This window comes from Asterias amurensis, chromosome 20 (genome assembly GCF_032118995.1).
Source record: "Asterias amurensis chromosome 20, ASM3211899v1".
NCBI classification, from domain to species: Eukaryota; Metazoa; Echinodermata; class Asteroidea; order Forcipulatida; family Asteriidae; genus Asterias; species Asterias amurensis.
This window is the reverse complement of record NC_092667.1, coordinates 8,820,074-8,843,824: the sequence shown is the minus strand read 5'-3', so window position 1 is coordinate 8,843,824 and position 23,751 is coordinate 8,820,074. Positions and strand designations below refer to the sequence as shown.

General features: G+C 39.3%; 1 protein-coding gene across 1 annotated transcript in view; it reads left to right on the top strand.

Moving 5' to 3' along the window:
* LOC139952427 (probable ATP-dependent RNA helicase DDX43) overlaps positions 1–23,547 on the top strand; it is a 34,755-nt gene extending 11,208 nt beyond the window's left edge. Inside the window, exons 7-20 of the mRNA XM_071951553.1 lie at positions 826–923; positions 7,280–7,335; positions 8,000–8,118; positions 8,617–8,727; positions 9,676–9,749; positions 10,125–10,192; positions 11,511–11,611; positions 12,457–12,544; positions 14,690–14,749; positions 16,081–16,148; positions 16,615–16,724; positions 17,248–17,386; positions 17,977–18,064; positions 19,790–23,547. Coding sequence (XP_071807654.1) covers positions 826–923; positions 7,280–7,335; positions 8,000–8,118; positions 8,617–8,727; positions 9,676–9,749; positions 10,125–10,192; positions 11,511–11,611; positions 12,457–12,544; positions 14,690–14,749; positions 16,081–16,148; positions 16,615–16,724; positions 17,248–17,386; positions 17,977–18,064; positions 19,790–20,131 — 1,522 coding nt within the window. The 3' untranslated portion in view covers positions 20,132–23,547. The remainder of the gene's footprint in view (positions 1–825; positions 924–7,279; positions 7,336–7,999; positions 8,119–8,616; positions 8,728–9,675; positions 9,750–10,124; positions 10,193–11,510; positions 11,612–12,456; positions 12,545–14,689; positions 14,750–16,080; positions 16,149–16,614; positions 16,725–17,247; positions 17,387–17,976; positions 18,065–19,789) is intronic.
* The last annotated feature ends 204 nt before the right edge of the window (positions 23,548–23,751 follow it).

The following is a 23,751-nucleotide window of genomic DNA, read 5'->3' as shown; positions in this document are numbered from 1 at the left end:
AAAGAGAAGGGGTTCACCCCAGTGTTTCTGGTTTTATCGGTTGCATATTGCGCAAGAGCACTTTGTAAACCATTAGATGGTGCTATGTAAATTAATATTCATAAATACCTCAAGACAGTTTCGCTATTCCTATTGCTGGAGAGCGTGTCATGTGGGTGTGTATAAACCTTTGTTTATGACTGGTAAAGAGTGTTAATTCATGGGCGTGACACGCGACCTTGCACCTGTTCTTTTAAGACAGTTTCTTCATTCCTATTGGTCGAGAGCAACGGCTGAAACAGTTGTGCCACATCACGCGATACGCGCAACGCGCAAAGCATTCTCTTATAAGGAGTTGTTTACCCGAGGGCGACGGAGGGCTTTACCATTTCATAGCTGGAGGGGTGTTGTGTTGAAAGAAATCATTTAACAATTATAATTTTTGCATTTACTTTACTTTTTGACCAAAAAGTGATGATTTTTTTGACCGAAAAGGTTAATATGAATGGGAATCAAAGTGTGTTGAATCGGTTTTCAACTAGTGGTTTAATACCGCCAAGGCCTGGTTCTTGATAACTTACCTCGACTTCGTCTCGGTAAAATTATCAAGAACCAGGCCTCGTTGGGATTAAACCACTAGTTGAAAACCTCTTCACCACACATTGATTCCCTTAGTTCTCATATTTAAAAATTAGATACACAAACCTTGCAGGAAAAAAGGTGCTGTGATATGCCCATCGGGTGTGATAAAGCACTATTAGACGTGGTAATATAATAATATATACAATATTACTGGTTGGTGCATTATTTCTGATAAAGTAATGAAGGTTTCTTTTGTCATTTTAGAGAGATCATGGGTGTGACCATAACAGACGATTGTAAAGATAACTCCAGACCAGTCCCAAAACCTGTCAGAACATTTGAGGAAGCATTCCAGGACTATCGTAAGTGAACTGTTAATGAGCATCACGGCAGAGCAGTCTGGCCAAATTAATTTTGGTTTGGTTGATCTAAGAATACAAGCTCCATCCTTATGGGATGTTGGTCTTGTGTTCTTGAGCAAAAAAATCCATCATTGATTTGCCATATGGATAGAATTTAAAAAAAGTGAAGTTGTTGCGTTTCATGTTTGGCATGTCAAGACTGACCAGTCTGTTTTATTTGACCCAAGCTCTTGTTATATCAGCATCAGAGTGTGGGCTCAATTTTCAGTCATTTTCATGCTCCTTCGCTTCGCTCATACGCATGAAAAACAGTTTAATTCTATTGGAAGACCAATAATCACACTTGAAGACACAGGTTTATGATTCTAAGAAATTTAATGTTAGATGTATAGCATGGGAGAGGGCCGGCATTAGGCTGCTCTGTATTTTTACAACATTACAAATATTATTAATGTTAACTGTTATTATCTTTAAATGTAGAATCATCATTCTTAGAAAATGAAAATTTGGCACAATAATCTTTTCTCGTAACTTTCTATTGTTAACCACTCAGGGCTATTATCTTTAAATACAGAATCATCATTCTTAGAAAAGGAAAATTTGGCACAATAATCTTTTCTTGTAACTTTCTCTTGTTAACCTAACCGCTCTGGGTTATTATCTTGAAATACAGAATCATCATTCTGAGAAAAGGAAAACTTGGCACAATCTTTTCTCGTAACTTTCTCTTTAGTAATGGAGTGAAACAACAACTGAGAGATAATAGAAGCATCTTGCCCATCAAAACTAATACCACACTGACACGTATCCCTGAAGTGTACCCCGGTCACACATAGACGTCGCTTCTACTGCGATGGAAAAATGGCCAAAAGCGTGGCCAATCGCCCACCAATCGTGGACCAAACGTGGGAGGATCTCCATGAGCGGGGTGGGATCCCCTAGATCGAGAAGCTGCAAGCTCCCCCAAGGCTTATTTTGAACATGTTCAAAATAAGCGTAGCTGGGTCGTGCCCAAAAAATAAGCGGGGCAAAGTCTTTAGTAAGAACGTAGTGGGAACGCCATTATCGTACAAGCAGCGTGGTAGCAGCGTGGTAACATCTCTATGGTCGTAATAAAAACACAGCACCGTCGGCAACTATTTTGAGCCAACTCTTTGGAGCCTTCTGTCTTCAGCCAGCTACGGTCGTACCCTCCTCCTCCTCCTCCACCTCCTCCTTCTCTGTACTACCTCTTCCATCTGGATTTCAACCAGCATCTGTTCTTGTTGGAGCAGAGCCAGTTGAATCAAAAAATAAGCGGGGCAAAGTCTTTGGTAAGAACGTAGTGGGAACGCCATTATCGTACAAGCAGCGTGGTAGCAGCTTGGTAATATCTCTATGGTCGTAATAAAAACACAGCACCGTCGGCAACTATTTTGAGCCAACTCTTTGGAGCAGCTCGTCAAACATCTCTGGTTGCCTCCTCAAGATGTTAAAAAAGGAGGTGGTGTCTACCATTCTGAGTTCTTTCAGCAGTCTGTCATAGTGCCCAAACATGGAGCCTTCTGTCTTCAGCCAGCCGCGGTCGTACCCTCCTCCTCCTCCTCCACCTCCTCCTCCTCTGTACTACTTCTTCCATCTGGATTTCAACCAGCATCTGTTCTTGTTGGAGCAGAGCCAGTTGAATCATATCGGCATCAGGTCCATTAATTTTCGAAGTAGGGGAAGAACTGAACCAATGCTTGAACACACCCCCGACTTATTTCCCCGTTCACACATCGCTTCTACTACGATGGAAAAGTGGCTGAGAGCGTGACCAATCGCGGCCCAATCATGGGCCAAACGTGGGAGTATCTCCATGAGCGTGGTTTGTTCAGGGTGGGATCTTCTAGGGAAGCTGCAAGCTCTCTCTACGCTTATTTTGAACATGTTCAAAATAAGCATAGCCGGGTCTTGGCCAACAATAAGCGGGGCAAAGTTATCGTACCAGCAGCGTGGTAGCATCGTGGTGAGATCTCTGTGGTTGTAATATGAACGCAGCACCGTCTACAACAATTTCAAAGTAGACAACCGCTAGGTCGCCATTGGTATTGTTGTTTTCTTCAGTAATTGTAGTGACAGCGAGTCAGAAACACTTTTTACGTAGAAGCAGTCAAGTTGGGCGGAGTCTTCAATTTTCCAAATTGCTTGATTTTGACGGCGATCATACCCTGACTTTATAATTTTTTTTAGATCTCTATGGTCGTAATAAAAACACAGCACCGTCGGCAACTATTTTGAGCCAACTCTTTGGAGCCTTCTGTCTTCAGCCAGCTACGGTCGTACCCTCCTCCTCCTCCTCCACCTCCTCCTTCTCTGTACTACCTCTTCCATCTGGATTTCAACCAGCATCTGTTCTTGTTGGAGCAGAGCCAGTTGAATCAAAAAATAAGCGGGGCAAAGTCTTTGGTAAGAACGTAGTGGGAACGCCATTATCGTACAACCAGCGTGGTAGCAGCTTGGTAATATCTCTATGGTCGTAATAAAAACACAGCACCGTCGGCAACTATTTTGAGCCAACTCTTTGGAGCAGCTCGTCAAACATCTCTGGTTGCCTCCTCAAGATGTTAAAAAAGGAGGTGGTGTCTACCATTCTGAGTTCTTTCAGCAGTCTGTCATAGTGCCCAAACATGGAGCCTTCTGTCTTCAGCCAGCCACGGTCGTACCCTCCTCCTCCTCCTCCACCTCCTCCTCCTCCTCTGTACTACCTCTTCCATCTGGATTTCAACCAGCATCTGTTCTTGTTGGAGCAGAGCCAGTTGAATCATATCGGCATCAGGTCCATTAATTTTCGAAGTAGGGGAAGAACTGAACCAATGCTTGAACACACCCCCGACTTATTTCCCCGTTCACACGTCGCTTCTACTACGATGGAAAAGTGGCTGAGAGCGTGACCAATCGCGGCCCAATCATGGGCCAAACGTGGGAGTATCTCCATGAGCGTGGTTTGTTCAGGGTGGGATCTTCTAGGGAAGCTGCAAGCTCTCTCTACGCTTATTTTGAACATGTTCAAAATAAGCATAGCCGGGTCTTGGCCAACAATAAGCGGGGCAAAGTTATCGTACCAGCAGCGTGGTAGCATCGTGGTGAGATCTCTGTGGTTGTAATATGAACGCAGCACCGTCTACAACAATTTCAAAGTAGACAACCGCTAGGTCGCCATTGGTATTGTTGTTTTCTTCAGTAATTGTAGTGACAGCGAGTCAGAAACACTTTTTACGTAGAAGCAGTCAAGTTGGGCGGAGTCTTCAATTTTCCAAATTGCTTGATTTTGACGGCGATCATACCCTGACTTTATAATTTTTTTTAGATCGGGGTGATTGGCATGACCATCTCAAGGTCATAGTGCTGTGCAAATGAGGTAATAGACATCGCCACAAGTCGTTCTAGAAGCGTACTAGAGACGTATTATGGTCAGCACCAGCGTAGTGGTATCGTCCTACAGTCTTCTAGGTTTGTTTAACAACGTAGTATGATCCTGTACGTCGCAGCGGCAACGAAGTAGAAACGACTGCTTGGTCGGCATTGCTCTAAGTGTAACCGTAGTAGCATCGAGTCAGGAGCACTTTTGATGTAGAAGCATCGCAGTACAGTCTTGATTTAGTCTGTAATCTGCAAAATTGCTGGATTTTGACGGCGATTGTGCTCCGATGTGATAATTTTTTCAGATTGGGGTGATCGGCATGATCTTCGTAAGGTCGTAGTGCTGTGTGAACGGGGTACAAGAATGAATTATTTGTCCCGCCCTTGTTACAATGCTGTTGGATCTCTAACGTAAAGGAAACCAGTCATACTGTACATGGCTTGTAACATGACCTTAACAATGGCCAGAACACTGAAGAAGGCTACCAATAAAAAACAAGGGTTTCTTTTTCCCTTTGCATTTAATGGAGATGCCTAAGAACTCCAGGGATCAGGACAACTGGTGGACCTAACAAACAGTTTTCTCCTGGCCAGTTTTGCAAAAAGCATCAACCCTTAAGGTCCCCGATGAAGAAAGACGAGGTAGTTGTGAGTTATAGAAACAAGAAAAACAAAGAATGCTGTATTAGGGGACCCAAGTGTCACTACTTGTACTGAAAAGCGTTTGTGAAATCTTCCAGCCATCAGTGTCTATTAATCTACTAATCAAATCGGCCTGCTAGTTTTCATTACTCAGGATCCAGTGGACATCCAATCTAATGAATTTGTGTATGCAAGATGATTTGTTCTAGTGGTGCGTACTACCAACGTCTACAAGTCTCTCTGCAGGCTGTCAGTAAATACCTTGACCTCAGAGTCTTTAACAAAAGGCAGAAAGGAATTTAGTGCAAATAGAATTGTATTAAGTTCTCTCCAAGTGGAGCTTTCCAAACACTCTTCTGTTGTCCATAGTTTATGGGCAAAGTAAATATCATTACATACAACTGGCCCTAAAAACCCAGCTGTGCTTGTGTCGCAACATATGATTTTGTTTACATTAGGGGTGGAAAGAGCTTGACGCTTACTTAAAGCCATTATGCACTTTCGAGCAGAAAAATAAACTTCAAATGCTTTACTTTTTGAGAAAACATTAAAACAATTATCAATTCTCGACAACGAGAATTACGGATTAATAGTAAACACATGTCATGACACGGCGAAACGTGCGGAAACAAGGGTGGGTTTTCCCGTTATTTTCTCCCGACTTTGATGACCGTTTGAGCCTAAATTTTCACAGGTTTGGTATTTTATCTAAAGTTGTGATACACGAAGTGTGGGCTTTTGGACAATACTGTTTACCGAAAGTGTCCAATGGCTTTAAGAAACTACAGTATCTTACCAAAACATTAATTTAGATTTACATTGATTCTATTGCATCATCTTCGTCGACTGATTCAGCAATTCTAATCTGCCACTTCTGGTCATGAGTCTAGTTATATTACCACTGGCAGGCTGAGAGAGATTATTTGACCTACGAATGAGGGCAACATCCTGAAAGGCGAGAGCTGAATTACAGATATAGTTTTGTTGACTTAAACAATTGTTCTTTCTAGAACCTGAAGAGTACCTGCCTACTTGTCCCACGTCATACCTATAAACTAGCCCAGCAATAAGAATATCCATTCTGACTTATTTGGCTATAGTTTGAGCTACACGTAAGACATGAGACATAAGAAAAACTTAAATGATCTCCAAAAAGAAGAAATGGCATTGCAATGCATCGCATAAGTTCTAAAAAGCACCACAAACATCAAAAATAACAACAGGCAGATTTTATACAATGCACAAAGAGCTTTTACAAGGTTTGACTTTGTGTCGTTTGTTGACTTTGGAACAAAAATGAACCATCATCAAAATACAATGCTACTAAGATACCAGAGGTTCACCGATGTTTGATGAGAGGCTTCAGCATCTTCGTGAAAAGCAATGGGGCTTATTAATATTGGAACAAAAAGTGATCAAACAAAGTGATCAGTAAATTTGAAATATCTAAGGAATCCATCGATTATCCATGAGAAACCTATATATTGTTGATATTTGGGGGAATTATCGATATGATGATAACCTGATTTCAAGTCAAACGAAAACAAAAGGGCGTCTTGGAAACAGTATGGAGACCTCTTTTCTAGTCGTCCATTTTGAAATGTACTTTGTTTATGAATTTGTTGAGTTTACTTAGATCATGAATCAGTCTCTTCTGCCCAGGGGATTGGTAGGCTACATACAATGGACTAGATACAAAAAGATGGCGATTATGTTACAACGATTCTATCAGATGAATGCAGTCTAAAATAGATTCGGTAACAAAGGCACACTCTAACAATGCATTTTTTTGTTGTTATACCTTGGGGAGGCTCGATTTCAAATGGTATTTTGTACCCCTCATTTACAACAGACCTCACCCTTGGTGAGGCTCCAATGTCATATCAAAACTGAACGTTTCTTGTGTACACATTGCCATACCCAATAGCTGGACGAGCTCTCGGGCTAGGACTAAATTTGGGAAGTTAGTGCATTCTGCTCTAACAGCCAAGCTCCTAGTGGATGATACCCATGCTTACATCATTAAACCCTGTTTCAGCCCCAGGAAATTGCCCTTAATATGCCCCTGGTGGCAGTTGATTTGGGTCGACTTGAAGTACATGTTGCCCTCACCTTGAAGTAGCCGCCCATGGCATTGTGATATTAGTCGATCCCGCATTAAATAAAATAAATATTGTGTATGGAACTATTCTATTTAATTTGGTTGGTTGTTTTCCTCATTAACTGTGTCAAATAAAAATAAGGTTGTAGAATTGTAGAACAATGTCCCCAAAAGGAGGAAAAATTCCAATTATTTCTTAGTGTGGGATTGATTTTGCTCTGTTTTGTTTCAGCTGAAATCCTTCGTGAGATCCGCAAACAGAAATTCACAAAACCTTCAGTCATACAGGTAATTATTAGCAAAGAAATTATGTAATCTGTTTACAATGTACAAACTGACATGATTTTTTTTACATACAAACAATGTGATCTGTTTACAAATACATAATGTAATATGTTTACTTTGCTTATAGACCGCGTTCCCACTGGATCCACAATTGCGAGATCAGGATTCCGCAACAAGATTAGTTGCAGGCGTAAAATTGCGGTCGCGTTCCCTCTTGAGTATGATCGCATATTGATCCCCCTTTTTGGGAACAGAAGTGGGTTCAAAAGAACACTGTTTTGCTAGCAAATTGCGGGGTCTGATCGCCGTTTGCGTTCCCACTAGACTTTTGATCGCCCATTAATCCACAAGGGCGATCAGATCCCGCTTTAATCCTACTTCCGAGGAGGATCAAATGCATGGTCAGATCCTGATCACCCTCGCGTTCCCACTGGAGCTTATTTCTCTTTGATCGCCCTTTGATCGCCCTTTCGGGGTCTTGATTGGGAGATCAATGCGGGGTCCAGTGGGAACGGGGTCTTACTCAAAAAATTCTCAAATTCTCAATCAACTATTTGTTGAACTGGAAATTTAGTTTACACCACAATGCAGGGACTTGCACCATCTATGTCTGTAAGGTATTGTTGTTTGATTTTAAAATGTTGACCTTTTTGCTCTATATGAACAGTCTCAAGGATGGCCAGTAGCATTAAAGGGTCATGATCTGATTGGTATAGCTCAGACTGGAAGTGGTAAGACCCTCGCCTTCTTGCTTCCAGCTCTCATCCACACTGACCTTCAAGAAACGTAAGTCACTTTCACAACTGACACTCAAGTACATGTAAAGAAGATACGAGCCCTGCGAAAGTAATGGTTATGAAGCATGTATATTTCATTGCATCAATGCAACAATGTCTTGTTAAAGGGTTTGGGTACTTTCTGTTCGAAACAGGTTTACAGATTTACATTAAACTTACATGGTTTGAAGACAATTAGCCTTTTTGAGTAGGAGTGCACTGTTTGGTATGGGTGTACACTGGAAAATTTACCCAACCTTATTGTGTTGTAGCATTGTGTCCGCCATATCTCAAAAAGGCTTATGATGGTAGATTGCTTCTCTCAAAATATTACTTGCTGATGAGATGCTGTAGTTTTTTAGATATGAAAAAAAAATCGGGAAAAAAATCAAGAAAATAATTTTAGTCTCAGAGAGACATAAAATGTTCACCACTGACTTTCTCTTTGCTGTAGCTGCTGGATAATTGCAGGCATATGTTTTACTAAAAAAATTGTCTCCTTTTTCAGACCAAGAGAGCAGCGTGGAGGGCCAAATGTGTTGGTTCTCTCCCCAACTAGAGAGTTGGCCTTACAGATTAAAGAAGAAGTCAGCAAGTATTCATACAAGGGTATTAAAAGGTGAGTTGGCTCCACAGTTAACATTTGTTCTTATCTTAATTGGGTGTCGTGTGCCAATCTGGGCTTAATTTCATATAGCTGCTTAAGCAGACCATTTTGCTTACAAATTTTGTGCTTAGCAGAAATGTCTTCTGTTTTTGAAGACAAGACAACATCCATCTAAATCCATACCCTGGTTTTGCTGGAATTTGATCGATTCAGTAGTGCATACACAACCAAACTGATTCCAATCAACCATGTCGATGTTGAGTTCCCGTAGCCTGCAATACTTCAAATGGTTTATTAAAGGAACACGTTGCCTTGGATCGGTCAAGTGGGTCTTTGAAAATCGTTCTGTAACCGTTTGTTGTAAAATGTATATGGTTAGAAAGATATTGTAAAAGTAGAATACAATGATCTACACAAATATGCTTCGAAATTGCGTGGTTTTCTTTTAACCCTGTCGACTAACACGGTCGGGCATTTACATGTATGGGAGTCAAAATTTTGACTCCCATTTTGACTCCCATAAATGGCCGACCGTGATAGTTCGCGACGTAAAAGGAAAACCGTGCAATTTCGAGTGATACTTGTGTGGATCATTATATTCTACTTTTAAAACATCTTTCTAACCATATGCATTTCATAACAAACGGTTTCAAACGCTTTTAATAGACCAACTCGTCCGATCCAAGGCAACGTGTTCCTTTAAAGACAGCTCAATGACAAAAATGACTTATACAGAAGCAGAACATACTAAGTTGACGTTAATGTTTTGCACAGAGGGCTAGCTAGTGGGTGCTTTTGACTTCTCTGCTAATGCAGTAATTCTGGATGTACTCCTGTAAAATAAGGACAGACTGATGATTTTGTGTTGTGCACAAAACAATGCATTCAAAATTATGTCTATGAATGCTGTAATGTCGCCCTTTATAAATCTACCTTCATGTCTTTTATGCCATTTTTTAGTGTGTGTATATACGGTGGAGGCAGCAGAAAAGATCAGATAAATATTGTCCAGAAAGGAGTGGAGATAGTGATTGGTGAGTGCTGACAATTTATATTCTAAACGAAAAACATACAAAGTAAATAACCACAAGGGAAACTAACTGGGTAAATTTTAAAATAATTTATGGTTGAACAAAGTACATGTACCAACTAATTCCCAGATTGTATCAAAAAACTTGAGTGTGATCCCTCGCTTTGTGGCAGTTACAAGTTGAATGGCTGCTTACTGCCCCCCCAACAAAGATACTAACATAATATGGAGACCGATAAAAATTATTTTGATATCGTAAAAAAAAAACCTGATTTATGGCCTCTTATCCACATTTATCCTAATCCAAGATGGCTGCTACAGGAAAATAGAAATGATATTAAAATCTCAACCAATTTGTCTTCTTATTACTATTTTGTAGCAACTCCTGGCAGATTAAATGACCTCATCATGAATGGTATCATTGATGTGAAATCAGTCACATTTCTGGTAAGTTACATGTATGCAAGGACTTACTTGACTCAAACCAATTCAATTCAATTCAATGCCCATTTAGTGTTCATGTTGACAATAACAATTTAGCATACAGTTGAAACAAATAACAATGAGTATAATAATGAAATATGCAAGCCAGATAGTTTAACAGCAATACAATGTATAGATATTTCAAAGATAATAACGAGAGAAATTAACGTGCTACACTGTGGTCTACATGCAGGGAAAAAGGTTAACCATAATGCTTTTGTGCATTTCCCTGAGACAGGCAAAGACTTGGACACAACAAGGACAAGAAAACAACACAAAACAAAGAAAAAAAAACAAACAACAATGATACTGACCACACTAATCAATATAAATAATTATCAACACAACAGTCTTTGTACAATAAGTGTATATACTACAATTATCTACAAATACATCCTCAAGAGGTGCTGTTTCAATTTCTTTGAGAATGAATTAAGTGAACAAGACTTTTTAATATCAGAGTTGAGGTTGTTCCAGAAAAGGGTACCACAAGATACAATGTCATTTTTTAAAAACGTTATTCTGTCTTGTTTGTACATGTAACTCAGAACATCATGCAGGTGCAATATTGCTGCATGCACAATGGTCATGCTGTTTTTATCTTAAAAAGGTCGCATATGGTTGTGTATAATTTAACTCTTGATCATGTAGGATGTCATGGCCAAGTGGTTACTTTGTATGACTCTTAGTGTTATGTAACAATGAAAATCACTGGTACTGACAACAAAACTAAGATCTTAGTTTGGTCCCTTGCACATAATGCCTTAAAGCCATTATACACTTTCGGTACAGAAAAAAAATATAAAAGTTCACAGATTTACAAATAATTTACAGGGTTTACAGAAGGTAATGGTGAAAAACTTCTCTTGAAATATTATTCCATGAAATGCTTTACTTTTTGAGAAAACATTAAAACAACATCGATTCTCGATAGCGAGAATTACGGATTTATAGTACACATGTCATGACACAGCGAAACGCACGAAAACAAGAGTGGGTTTTCCTGTTATTTTCTCCCGACTCCATTGACCGATTGAGCCCAAACTTTCACAGGATTGTTATTTTATATATAAGTTGTGATACACGAAGTGTTGGACTTGGACAATACTGTTTACCGAAAGTGTATAATGGCTTTAACACGTGAATGAAACAAACTTGTACACTTTAGCGAGTCTCAATGTTCAAATACGTGCAAGACTTGCATGGGGTTGAATTTAGTCTTAAAGTTTTTGTTTGACAAAGAGTTAACCCAGTAAGGTGTCTTTGGAATTTGTTGTTGTAGATTTTGGATGAAGCAGATCGAATGTTGGACATGGGATTCGAACCTCAGATCATGAAGATTCTTCTAGATGTACGACCAGACAGGCAAACAATCATGACAAGGTACAGTAAGAAAAATAGCAACAGTGCAAAGTTACACACTGAAAATAACATTCCTATCTGGAACTAATATTTATTAAGGAACACTCAAATTGAAACTAAGTTGAAAACCCAGAAACCAATATTACACATATGCTTCATTAAAACTATATCTTAAGCTGACAAGTGATGGAAGTTTATTCCATAGACCTAGTAGAGCATGATTAAAAGATCAGCACCCCATCAGATTTAGTCTCGATGAGGATGGTTGGCCGTGTCCGAATTGGCGACTTTGGCTACAGCTACGGCTAGATCAGCGCGTCTGTCAGTGTTGAAGAATAGCAGACACGCGCGCCCTAGCAGTAGCTGTAGTCGAAGTTGCCAATTCGGACACGGCCTTAGAATTGCAAGAATGGAGTTTTGGAGGAGGATTGAAAAGTTCAAGGCAAATCATTAATATATGCAGGAGCACTGTTTGTGAGAGATTTAAACACAAAGAGCAATAGTTTGTACTTAGTCCTGCCACTAACTTGTATTGTAACTAGTGCAACTCCAGTGTGTAACACTGTAGATAATAATTATGATAATAGTAACAACTAATAATAATACAGTACATATACAGTACAAACATTCTTGAAAAAACAAGCTGTAAGGTGCTTCACACAAACTAACAAGTAAAGAATTCCATCCAAAAAGTACTGTTAAAAGCCACTCTTGGAACAATTTCAAATACCTCTATAGATATCTAAATATCTCCTATGTTGGCATAAAGTAGTTCCACCCAGGGACAATCGGGGCGTAATGTGTCGCTATTTTTGCTACCATGAAACATGTTGCTGATGGATAAGTCCGTCTGTTTTGGTTTACAGTGCAACGTGGCCAGATGGAGTACAAAGACTGGCTAGAAAATACATGAAGGATCCATTTCATGTTAATGTGGGATCACTAGACCTATCTGTAAGTATGCACAGACTCACTTTAATCATCAAATATTATAGTAATATAAACTGCTCACAAAAAGTAAGGAAACTTTTTCAATCCAGTATATTTGTTATTATTTAATACTCTCTTTGTATATGGTATATATCAATGCAAAGCTGAACTGTTCCTCTTTAAAATGATACCACATTTGCAAAGATTACATGTTGCTGAACTTGGCTACACAAATAACAATGAGGCAAAGTCACAAATCAAATGTGCCAAAATTACCGTTATCTGTGCTAAATGGTCAATGAGGTAAGCTCAATAATCAAACCGATCAAGCTTTCCAGAACAATTAATGGTTCACACAAAGATTTGCACCAGTGGGCTCACCAGACACAATTAACCCTCATCTCTTGAAAAACACCTTGTTTGATGGGTATATTTGCAAGACTGCGTTAACAATGACTCCAGATCAAGAAGGTAAGTGATGAAAGGTTCAGGCCTTGCTACAACTTGTCATTTTCCTGAAGCACGGTATAAGGCTTTTACAGTTTCAATATGCCGCGTTTAACAGATTTGGAGAGAGCCCGTGCCATTGGTCAACTTGAAGCTGGGGTACCTCAACATCAAGTTGCAACTGCTTTTGGAGATGCAAAAAGTTCCATCTCTAAATTAATGGCAAAGTACAGAGCCACCGGGTATGTCAAAGATCGACCTTGAATTGGACGTCCCAAGAAGACCACTCCCCGGGAGGACCGGTTTCTTGTCAGCATCGCTCTAAGAAATCGGCGTCTTTCTGCAACGATTCTTCAAGACGTTTCCGGAGAGATGTTTCTGTCCAGACAATCAGAAATCGGTTACATGCAGTAAATCTACAGGCACGGATGGCAGCTCGAAAGCTCGCTATGACAGCCCTGTATCGTGTCCATCGTCTTCGTTGGTGCCGCCAACATTGGCCATGGAACTTAAGAAGTTTGAGAAACGTTGTCTTCTCAGATGAATCTCGCTTTTGTTTGCTTGATTTGGATGTTCGGGTTAAAGTTTGGAGAAGACCTGGGGAACGGTATGTTGATTGTTGCATTGATAGAGTCACATCATTTGGAGGTGGAAGCGTGATGGTGTGGGGAGGCACATCCATGTTAGGGAAAACAAGACTTGTGGTCGTCGCTGGAAACCTGAAGGGTACCAAGTACAGAGACGATATTCTACAGCCGATTGCAGTCCCATACCTGCAGACTCTTGGACCCAATGCCATCTTTCAAGATGACAACGCTCGCCCCCATCAAGCCCGACTGGTGACTGATTACCTGAACAATGTTGGGGTGCACCGGATGGATTGGCCCACTAACAGTCCAGACCTGAATCCAATGGAACATCCAGCTTGGCTGTCTGCGCCAGAACCACCAACACATCAACTGTGGCTGACCTAAGAATGGAACGCCATCCCTCAGCAGCGCATCACCAGACTTGTTAGCAGTATGAGAAGAAGGTGCCAGGCTGTCATCAACGCCTTCGGATCAACTGTTCGTTACTGAACTTCTTGTATCAATTAAGTGTATTAAGATCAGTAAGTTGCCTTGCTTGTTTGAATTACAGTGTCAATTTTAGTGTCACACAGTAACACAAAATTGCTAATTATGGCTCATTTGATTTGTGACTTTGTCTCACCCTACAAGGCTGTCGGCCTGATGGCCGATGCATGCGGATAGTGTACGGGGGCATCTTGTCGTGTGATGTTACGCACAGTGCATACGGGTGGGTTTTTATACAGCGTCGGTCTTTTTTACATTCTACTTAATGTGGTCAAGTTCAGCAACATGTCATCATTGCAAATGTGGTATATATTTAAAGAGAAACAGTTCAGCTTTGTATTGATATATATACCATATACAAAGAGAGTATTAAATTATAACAAATATACTGGACCGAAAAAAAATGTACTTACTTTTTGTGAGCAGTTTAGTTGGGATTTTCCACGTTTTTTTTCACAGAACTCAGTATACAGTCTGAATATAAATCGGTGTTCGGTTAAGATGCAAAATTAATGATGCAAAATTAACATATATTGAATAATTAAGTGTTTTCATAGAAAAGTACTTTTTTCCTACATGTACATACTAAAAGATTACTTCAGAAATATGCTAACTCCTATCTCATGTTTTCTCTCTCATTGTGCAGGCTTGCCACAGTGTGACTCAGTTAATTGAGGTCATTGATGAAGAATACAAGAAAGAAAGGGTGAGATTAGAAAGTGTAGAATATTCTTATTACCTCTTAGCCATACCCAAGGGCACACTCCTTAATCCTCACTACTGAGGCACACCCCTAAGGCAATGAGGCACACCTCTGAGGGCACACCCTTAATCCACACTACTGAGGCACACCCTAAGGCAATGAGGCACACCTCTGAGGGCACACCCTTAATCCACACTACTGAGGCACACCCCTAAGGCAATGAGGCACACCTCTGAGGGCACACCCTTAATCCACACTACTGAGGCACACCCCTAAGGCAATGAGGCACACCTCTGAGGGCACACCCTTAATCCACACTACTGAGGCACACCCCTAAGCAATGAGGCACACCTCTGAGGGCACACCCTTAATCCACACTACTGAGGCACACCCCTAAGCATTGAGGCACACCTCTGAGGGCACACCCTTAATCCACACTACTGAGGCACACCCCTAAGCAAAACAACCGATGTAGAATATATGATCCTGCCCCAAGATCAGGGCTTGACCATCGGATCGCTGGCCTGAGACCAGCGATTTTTGCCTTTTGAGAAATCAGACAAAATGTGATTAAATATTATGTTAAATGCTGATTGACTGGTTCGCACAGTATTGTAATTTGAATCTTGGAACTCGAACCCCTGACCCTTACAATTCCAGAGCAGTGTCTTACCAAGTACACCACCGAGATTGCCAGGTAGCTAGGGAAGGTATAGACTTGGTTCAAGACTCTCCTGGATTTGTAACAAGAGAGCGCGCTATCGCCCCCAACGCGCTATCAACCACGAACCGCTATCACAGAAGAGTCTTGGCACATTAGTTAAATCTCCCCCCAAAATCGGGGGGGAACATAATGCGCGTGCGTAGGTTTCCCGCAGAGCCCGCCCCTTTTTTGGGGGGAGATTTAACGAATGTGCCAAGACTCTCCTGTGATAGCGGTTCTCGGGTGATAGCGGTTCGTGGTTGATAGCGCGTTGGGGGTGATAGCGCGCCCTGTTGTGACAAATCCAGGAGAGTCTTGAACCAAGACTAGGGAAGGTACTGAGAATGTAGTTACACATCGGTGTAAGGGTAAACCAAAATTAAAATTCTTTATCCCTGATGCAAATTGAACATCTAATATCTGATTAAATAGCCTGAGAAATCTATTAAAGTTGTCATCATGTGTACAGGTCAGCCCTTGTACTTGATAAAATGTTCCTTCTTTTGTTGCCAAGGGCCAGGTATCATGCCTCATATAATTTACAGCACATAATCTGAATTTTTCAACTCTTCCTTTTATCGTTTGTACCAATTATAACCATTTGTATTTGATGTTTCTGATCTTCTTGTAGCTGATTGAATTTATCGAGTGTCTGAGAGAGGATGAGAAATTACTTGTGTTTGTTGGACGGAAGTCAACGTAAGTCTTAGCTGATTCTTGTATTTATTCTTGACAATTAGAAATGGTTAACTATAGTCAGAGATATTCTGCAATTATAAAGTCAACACTATTTTGCTAGTGAAATCAAAGATATTCGATAGTTATAAAGTTAATGATGTTCTGCAGTTATAACCAACAATATTCTAGATTTATTTATAACAATCAAAGCTATTTTGTAGTTATATTCAAAGATATTTTGTAGTTATCAAGTCAACGATATTCTATAGTAATTTTCAAAGCTATTCATTCTGTATAGTCAACGATATTCTGCAGTTGTAATCAAAGATATTCTGTTTTTAAAATTGTTGTTTTCGTAGCAATTTATTGCCTGTAATTGTTTTTACAGATCTCTGGTAAAGTACTGAGTATACAGTACTAACACACATTGGTGTATAAGGTTAAAACCAAAATTAATATTATTTATTGTTTCTTCCGCAAAACACAGAGCAGATGAGATGTCGTCTGAGATGTCACTCTTAAATATATCTGTGCAGTGTATTCACGGTGGCAGAGAACAGTTTGACAGGGAACAAGCACTCAGCGATTTCAAAGAAGGTAATCTAAACCTGACCATCTCAACAACAACAAAATTGTCAATATACACAAACAAGCGTTTTTCAGTTGTCATTCAGAATAATCAGTGTTCAAAACTAACTAAAAATCAAATTCAGTTTTCAAAAACAAATAACAAATAAAAAAAAATTAAAGCCTGGTGAGCACAAAAACTTGTCAAGCATAGACAAGTATTGCTTAACAAAAACAGGTTACCAGCCCAAATTATATTAAGATTACACTGATGTGTAACATCGGCTTTATTTGAGAGGTTGTGAAGATGCAAAATGAGAGAAAGAGTGTGTGTGTAGCCAATTTGTATATACAATTGCATGGATTGAGTGAAGTTGATGAAAATTAGAATGCATGAGAGCCACCTGAGCAATTTAATGGAACAAAGAAAATTACTTAAAGTTTTACTACACAATGTTTTTCTCTATGGAACATTTTGTTCAAGTTTAGCTCTTTTGGTCCACTTTGTTCACTGGATGCTGGATAGTTCATTAAATCTTTCTATCATCAACAGGTATTGTGAGAATCCTTATAGCTACTGATGTAGCATCTCGTGGTCTGGATATTAAAGACATAACTCATGTACTCAACTATGACTGCCCAAGCCATATTGAAGAGTATGTTCACAGAGTCGGACGAACTGGACGAGCAGGGTAAGTGAGAGTTCATGTATACCTAACTTGGCACTTCATATGAAGTGACATATCTCTTTAAACCCTGCTGCCCATTTCATAATAACTAGCTGTACCGACTTGAACAATATTTTAGACAAGATTTGTCAGAGTTTATGCAAAATTCTGTAAAGTTCTTAACTTGCCTTTAAATTATGTTGTGCAAAGACTTGAGAATACTTTAAACATTAAAACATTTTTCTGGGACCACACATGGGATGATTAATCTTCTGAAAGTTGAAGCAAATGAGAATATCACTGTCAAAATAAAACAATGACTATCAAATAAAGACAACAATGACACCCGCCAAAAGATTTGTGTTCACAATCGCCAGGCTGGACCCTAACCATAAGCCACGGCTTACAATCAACCATGGCATACTGGAAGCTTAGACTTGTCTCATTGCTGAAAACAATTGGAAGCAAACGTTGCAGCCTAACAATCTGCTGTAGTGCTTGCTACTTTCATGCCTAGACGAACATTATCATGCATTGCGGAATGCCCATTTTATAGTGACTATTTTGAAAGTGCATATCTTGGATGGTCTAAAGAAACACTATTTTTTAAACAGGCGAACAGGTACATCATTGACCCTGATGACCCGTAGAGATTGGAGATGGGCTGCTGAAATTATGCACATCATGAATGAGGCTGGACAGGTAAGGAAACTCCCCTGTAATAGTTACTTCATTCATTAAAGCAGACATGCCAACTAGTACGTTTTTCCCGTATTTCGTACGGGTTTTTGTAAAAAATACGGGTGTACGGGTTTTGCAAAAATAATACGGTTTGAGCATCGCCACCGCAAAAATACAATTTTATCCCAGTTGGCCGTCGTGCTCTTTTTTAACTTAAGTTCAATATTTTTGTATTGACACAAATAAGTTTTCGGCCGACTACTTACGGCCGATAATGATTATCCAGTGAACTCTATTATTCCACGGGGGTATTCCTTATTCAACTTTCACCACACATTGAGCGAGCGCAACGGAGATTCCCTCGCATCCATCATTGCACGCACGCTAGTAGCACAAACCTGCATTGCTTACTACACGCCAGTTTATCTGACGTCCCGATTTCACAGGGAACCCGTCTAACACAATTCATTGAACAACAGAGGGCGCTGTTGTCTAATGCCCTTATATGGTATCGGTCGTTTTGTGAACAGACGAATCGAGTTTGCAAAAGAATTTTTTGCCAAAATAAAGACACAAAAGATATTGAGCGCCTGAAGCGAGATTTTTATAAGATAAATTTAAGAACTATGCCCCCAAATACAACAAACGAAACTTTTTGGGATGATTTGTGTTTTTTTTTGTCTTCTTCATTGAAATTAAATTGGTTTTGTTTTGTACTTGTCTTCTTTTGACAAAGGAAATGATATTTAATTAATTGACAAGGGTTTCTATATGAAATAGGATATGATTAATCAATGTCTTTAAGATATGATTTATCAATATCTTTTTTTCATACAAAACCTGTTCCATTGGGTTAACCACCCGTAGGGAAACCTCTGCCCAATTTAAAAAAAAATATGTATTTTTTTTTATTTTAATTTTTTTTATTCAAGTTTTAATTAACTGGTTTAATAAGGCTGTTTGATAACTTAATGGCCTTCACACCTTCTCTATTTTGCCTGTCTCGGGGCTTAAAACTACGGTTACGCGTGTTTAAAAAAAAAATACAGGTTTTTGATGCAAAATACAGGTTTTGGGGTTTCAGAATACAGTTTTGTGATCCCAGAGGTTGGCATGTCTGTCAAAGGCACTGGACACCCTGTATCCAAACATGCATAAAATAACAAATTTTTGAAATCGTCGACTAAGCTTGGGCGATATTGATTTATTTTATTCACGACATATCGCCGACAATATATCGCGATATTCGATATAATCGCGATTAATTAAATTTGACATCAGTCTTCAAACTCCAAGTGAAAGTTGTAGAAGAGACAGTCATAGCATAAGAGAGGTGTTCTAATGACCTATTCTTCTGGTTTTACTCCAAACCTATGGGGTGCGAGATGTCTCAGCTAGCAAATACATCGCGATATTTAATCGATATCGCGATATATCGCGATTATCGATATATCGATATTTCGATTAAAACCAAATCCATCCGATATCGAAATTGTTTCCAAATTAATATCGCGATATTCGATAATATCGTGATATCGCCCAAGCTTATCGTCAACTAAATTGGCCATCGAAGTTGCAAGAGAATGTTGAAAGAAAAAACACCATTGTTGCACCAGTTTGTGTGCTTTCAGATGCCTAAAAGATGCCTACAGAGTGAGAAGTGACCTCTTTATCAAAAACTATGTTGCTTCAGAGCCATTTCTCACAATCCATCATAAATTCTCTATTTTTTAAACACTCTTTCAGGAAATTCCAGAGGACTTGATTGAAATGTCTGAGAGATTTGAGCGCCATAAGGAGAAGAAAGAACAAGAGCGCTTGCAAGATCAAAAAGATGGCTTCAGGCAGGATCGAGGAAGGGGCAGGGGAGGTGGTGGAGGGCGAGGGAGAGGGGGCTCTGGTGGGGGTTATGGTGGAGGATATGGTGGGGGGTCTGTTGGGGGATTTGGTGGGGGGTCTGGTGGGGGATTCGGTGGGGGGTCTGGTGGGGGATTCGGTGGAGGGCGAGGAGGTAGGCGGGGTGGTGGGCGAGGTGGAAGGAAAGGCGGAAGTAGTTATGATGATTTTCAGGGTTTTTACCTCTCTTAGAGGTAGCCATTACTCATACCAAGGTTTGTATTCATCAAGTGCTTTACAAGTAAATGAAAAAAGCAGCAAAGGGTTTTGAACTGAGTCCCCAAAGATGAAAAGATGTCGGCTGTTATGACATTATTCATAGTAATAGGATTTGGGAAATGAGGCTTTTGATCAAGTTGACTGTGGCATAGTTTATCACATGTTTATCACATGATACCCACATGTGCCAAAATACTTACATGTACATGTAACTTCCCTTGTTAACATTCCATGGCTGTATATGTTTTATGCCACCAAGTTTCTTTCATTTTCACAGAATATTCCAGCACTTAATATTGAAGATTAAAAAAAAGAAATTAAAAATGGTTCGTCATCCAAGCGTGTTACACAATGCATAGTGGTTTTTCCAAGAAGCTGTGGTGAACATACATGTATGGCCATTTTAAAAACAGTTTCAACATCTGGGCCCAAATTCATAGCACAAAATTATGCTTACCAGAGTAAGCTTACCATCCAAAGTCTATTTAATCTGTACAATTTAAGACTGGTATCCTGCTCATTTCTGCTGAGCAGATAATTTGTAGCAATATTTTCTGCTTAAAGGCAGTGGACACTATTGGTAATTACTCAAAATAATTTTTAGCATAAAAACTTAACTTGGTAACAAGCAATGGTGAGCTGTTGATAGTATAAAACATTGTGAGAAACGGCTCCCCCTGAAGTCACATAGTGTTTGAGAAAGAGGTAATTTTCCACAAATTTGATTTTGAGATGGCCAGAATAAGGGAAAGTTCTGAGCATGAATTCCAGCAACCTTTGTCCCTCTGTGTCGCAGGAAAAATAAAGCCCAACACAGTGCGTGCAGGCACTGTTCACTTTTCCCGCTACACAATGGAAAGTCCAGGTGTGTTAACATGTCTACCAGTAAAATTCCCAGACATTTCTGGAAAATAGGTTTATCAGACTTCCAGTTGTGGGTTAATAAAAAATTTGTAAAAGTAAAACTATCTTTTGACATTAACTGGATAAACCTAACTACAACATGAAGTCAAAGTTGAAGGGAGTTTCTGCCTTTTGATATTTTGATACTGTTTTTTTTAAAGAAACATATTAACCAAAGATCACAAAACGGGTAAATTGATACAATTTTCTATATTTGTTTATTTTTGTCTTTATGCCTTATGTCTTCTTTTTATATTCCTTTTAAGTCTCTGTAACTAATGTAAAGTGTTTAAAGTTGTTTTGTAATGTATTTATTTGAAAGGCAGCACCAGTTGAACAATTCAATGACACTTAAATTGGGCAGGAAGTGGCTAGTAGTGATATAAGGGATTTTCCTCATACTTTGGTTATCTGTTACTTTTTATTGTGTTGTGTTCATGCAATAAAAGCATGAAGACCTCCGGGGTTTCTCTGGTTTTCCTCCTTCTGCCCAAATTTTCCCTACAGCATAACTCAAGATGCACGGGCCTGCTGCTATGAATTCACGAACTGCATCCAGATACTATACTGCACGGTACATAACAGTTAATGATACTGTGGGGTCGAAGCATGGTTTTTTAAGGTTGTTGTACCTCATACAACGAGGCCGCAAACTAACCTTGTTGATACCTCAAAAAAACCATGCTTCGACCCCACAGTATCAAGCACTGTTATGTTCAGTGCGGTATAGTATCTAGGCAGTTTGTGAATTCAGAGCGGGCCGGTGCTTGTGTAAAGAGGCTTGGACAAGGCTAAACTTGGCCTTGAAACTCATCAGACATTTGAACCTCAATATGAAGACTTCACAATGACGTCAACTTGTGTCAAATTACATTAAATCTTTTTGTAGCATTTGAAAGGTCTTCAAAAACTCAATAAATGCCACAGAGTGTGACCTCATTTGACCTTGGTTCTCACTGGAAGTTGAAAATTTGTCAATATTGAATCTCACGAAGAACTGATGATTTAATCTGTGGATGTTGAATGACATGTTGGCGTCATTATGGTATTGAATGACATTAAGACAAATTTAAATATTTGAAAAGAATCCTAACTCCTGAACCACACCTTGGATTTTTACAATCTATACTTCACCTGAAAAGTCTTAAGCAATTGAACAAATGCCACAAATATATAACCCCAATTCAAACTTTTCTTCCGGTTCACGATTTGATGAGTTGTTAAATGATGTCATTCTCGAACACTTTAATTTTTTGTAATGTAACAAAAACTGACTAGTATATTTTTCAGGATAAAAATTGGTGCTACCTACATTATTACTCATGTGCCATATGATTTGCCAGAGCTTTCATCAACCAAGTATGTATACATTGATGGTTAAATTTATCTATTTTATTATTGTTATGTTTGTCTTATTATTGTTACGTTTGTTATGTAAACAGTGGTTACTGAGTCTGTAAATTAACTATGGTGGAGTTAAATAGGAGACCAGTGCTCACATGATGTCAGGAACATTGACTTGTTTTGTCACAAGTGAATGCTGAGTATGATTTACTTAAACTCGCCCTTCAGTGTAGTCTGAATATCTGATGTCACACTTCAAGGCTCATGAATTATGCAAGAGATCTGCCTCAAGCCTGCATCAATCCCCGTCCATAATCACCTTCCACCTACATTCATTTCACATGGAGTCAAATCCAAGTACATGTGCTGTACCTAATACATAGTGTACACTACATGCAGCAGACGACCGAAAATAAGCTTTCCATCTCTGTGTTTTGATTGGTCCGAGATGATGTTTGTCAGCTGTATCCCCATCGCCTCGGACCAATCAGAACACAGATTTGGAAAGCTTATGTCACTGCTCATTTATCCAATGAAATCATTGTATCCAAGTATCCAATGAAATCACTGGTTCTGTTAAAGCAATACCTGTCTTTGCGGATAAAGACGGGGGCCAGTCTACATCCAGTGTTGATATGTCACAAGCTTTTGCAAAGTTACATAAGGAAAAAAGAATGGTCATTGCATTATAATGAACTGTGGTAAAAATGCAAACATGGTCATTGTCCGACGGTTGGAACCCTAGATGAGTTTGCCAGTAGAAAATGTAGCTAAGCAAATGTCTGCTAAGCAGCAACTTACAGGGGACCAGTCTCAATACATAAACACTTGGCATTGTGGCTGGTAACCCTTTTCATGTAAGCAAGGTGGGGTGTTCATGTTGTGCTATTTTTGTGGTTTAGACAGCTTAGGAAATTGGCCCATGGTACCTTCGGCTACTACTTTGGTTATTTTAAGTCAATATTTCCCAGTCGTGTGTAATTTACTTGGTATGAAAAGCTGTATCTTGCAATAAGTGACCATGTGCATGCAGCTGATGTATTATACAAAAGTGGTTATTATTACAAGTTACAAAGTGCTTATTATTGATTTTTGTTATTTTGTTTCATGAACAAATGTTTTGTATTTCATTAAAAACAATAAAGCGATTAAAGTTGAATAAATTGTTGTGTACTTTACTTGTGTGATACAATGAACTTATAAAGTGTCAGTTATTATATAAAAAACAGCAGTGAAATATCAACTGAAAAAGATGGACATGTTAAAGGGTCTGGGTGCTTTTTGTAGGGAAAACACAATGTCCACAGATTTGCATTAAACTCAAACAGTTGGAAGATAATGATGGT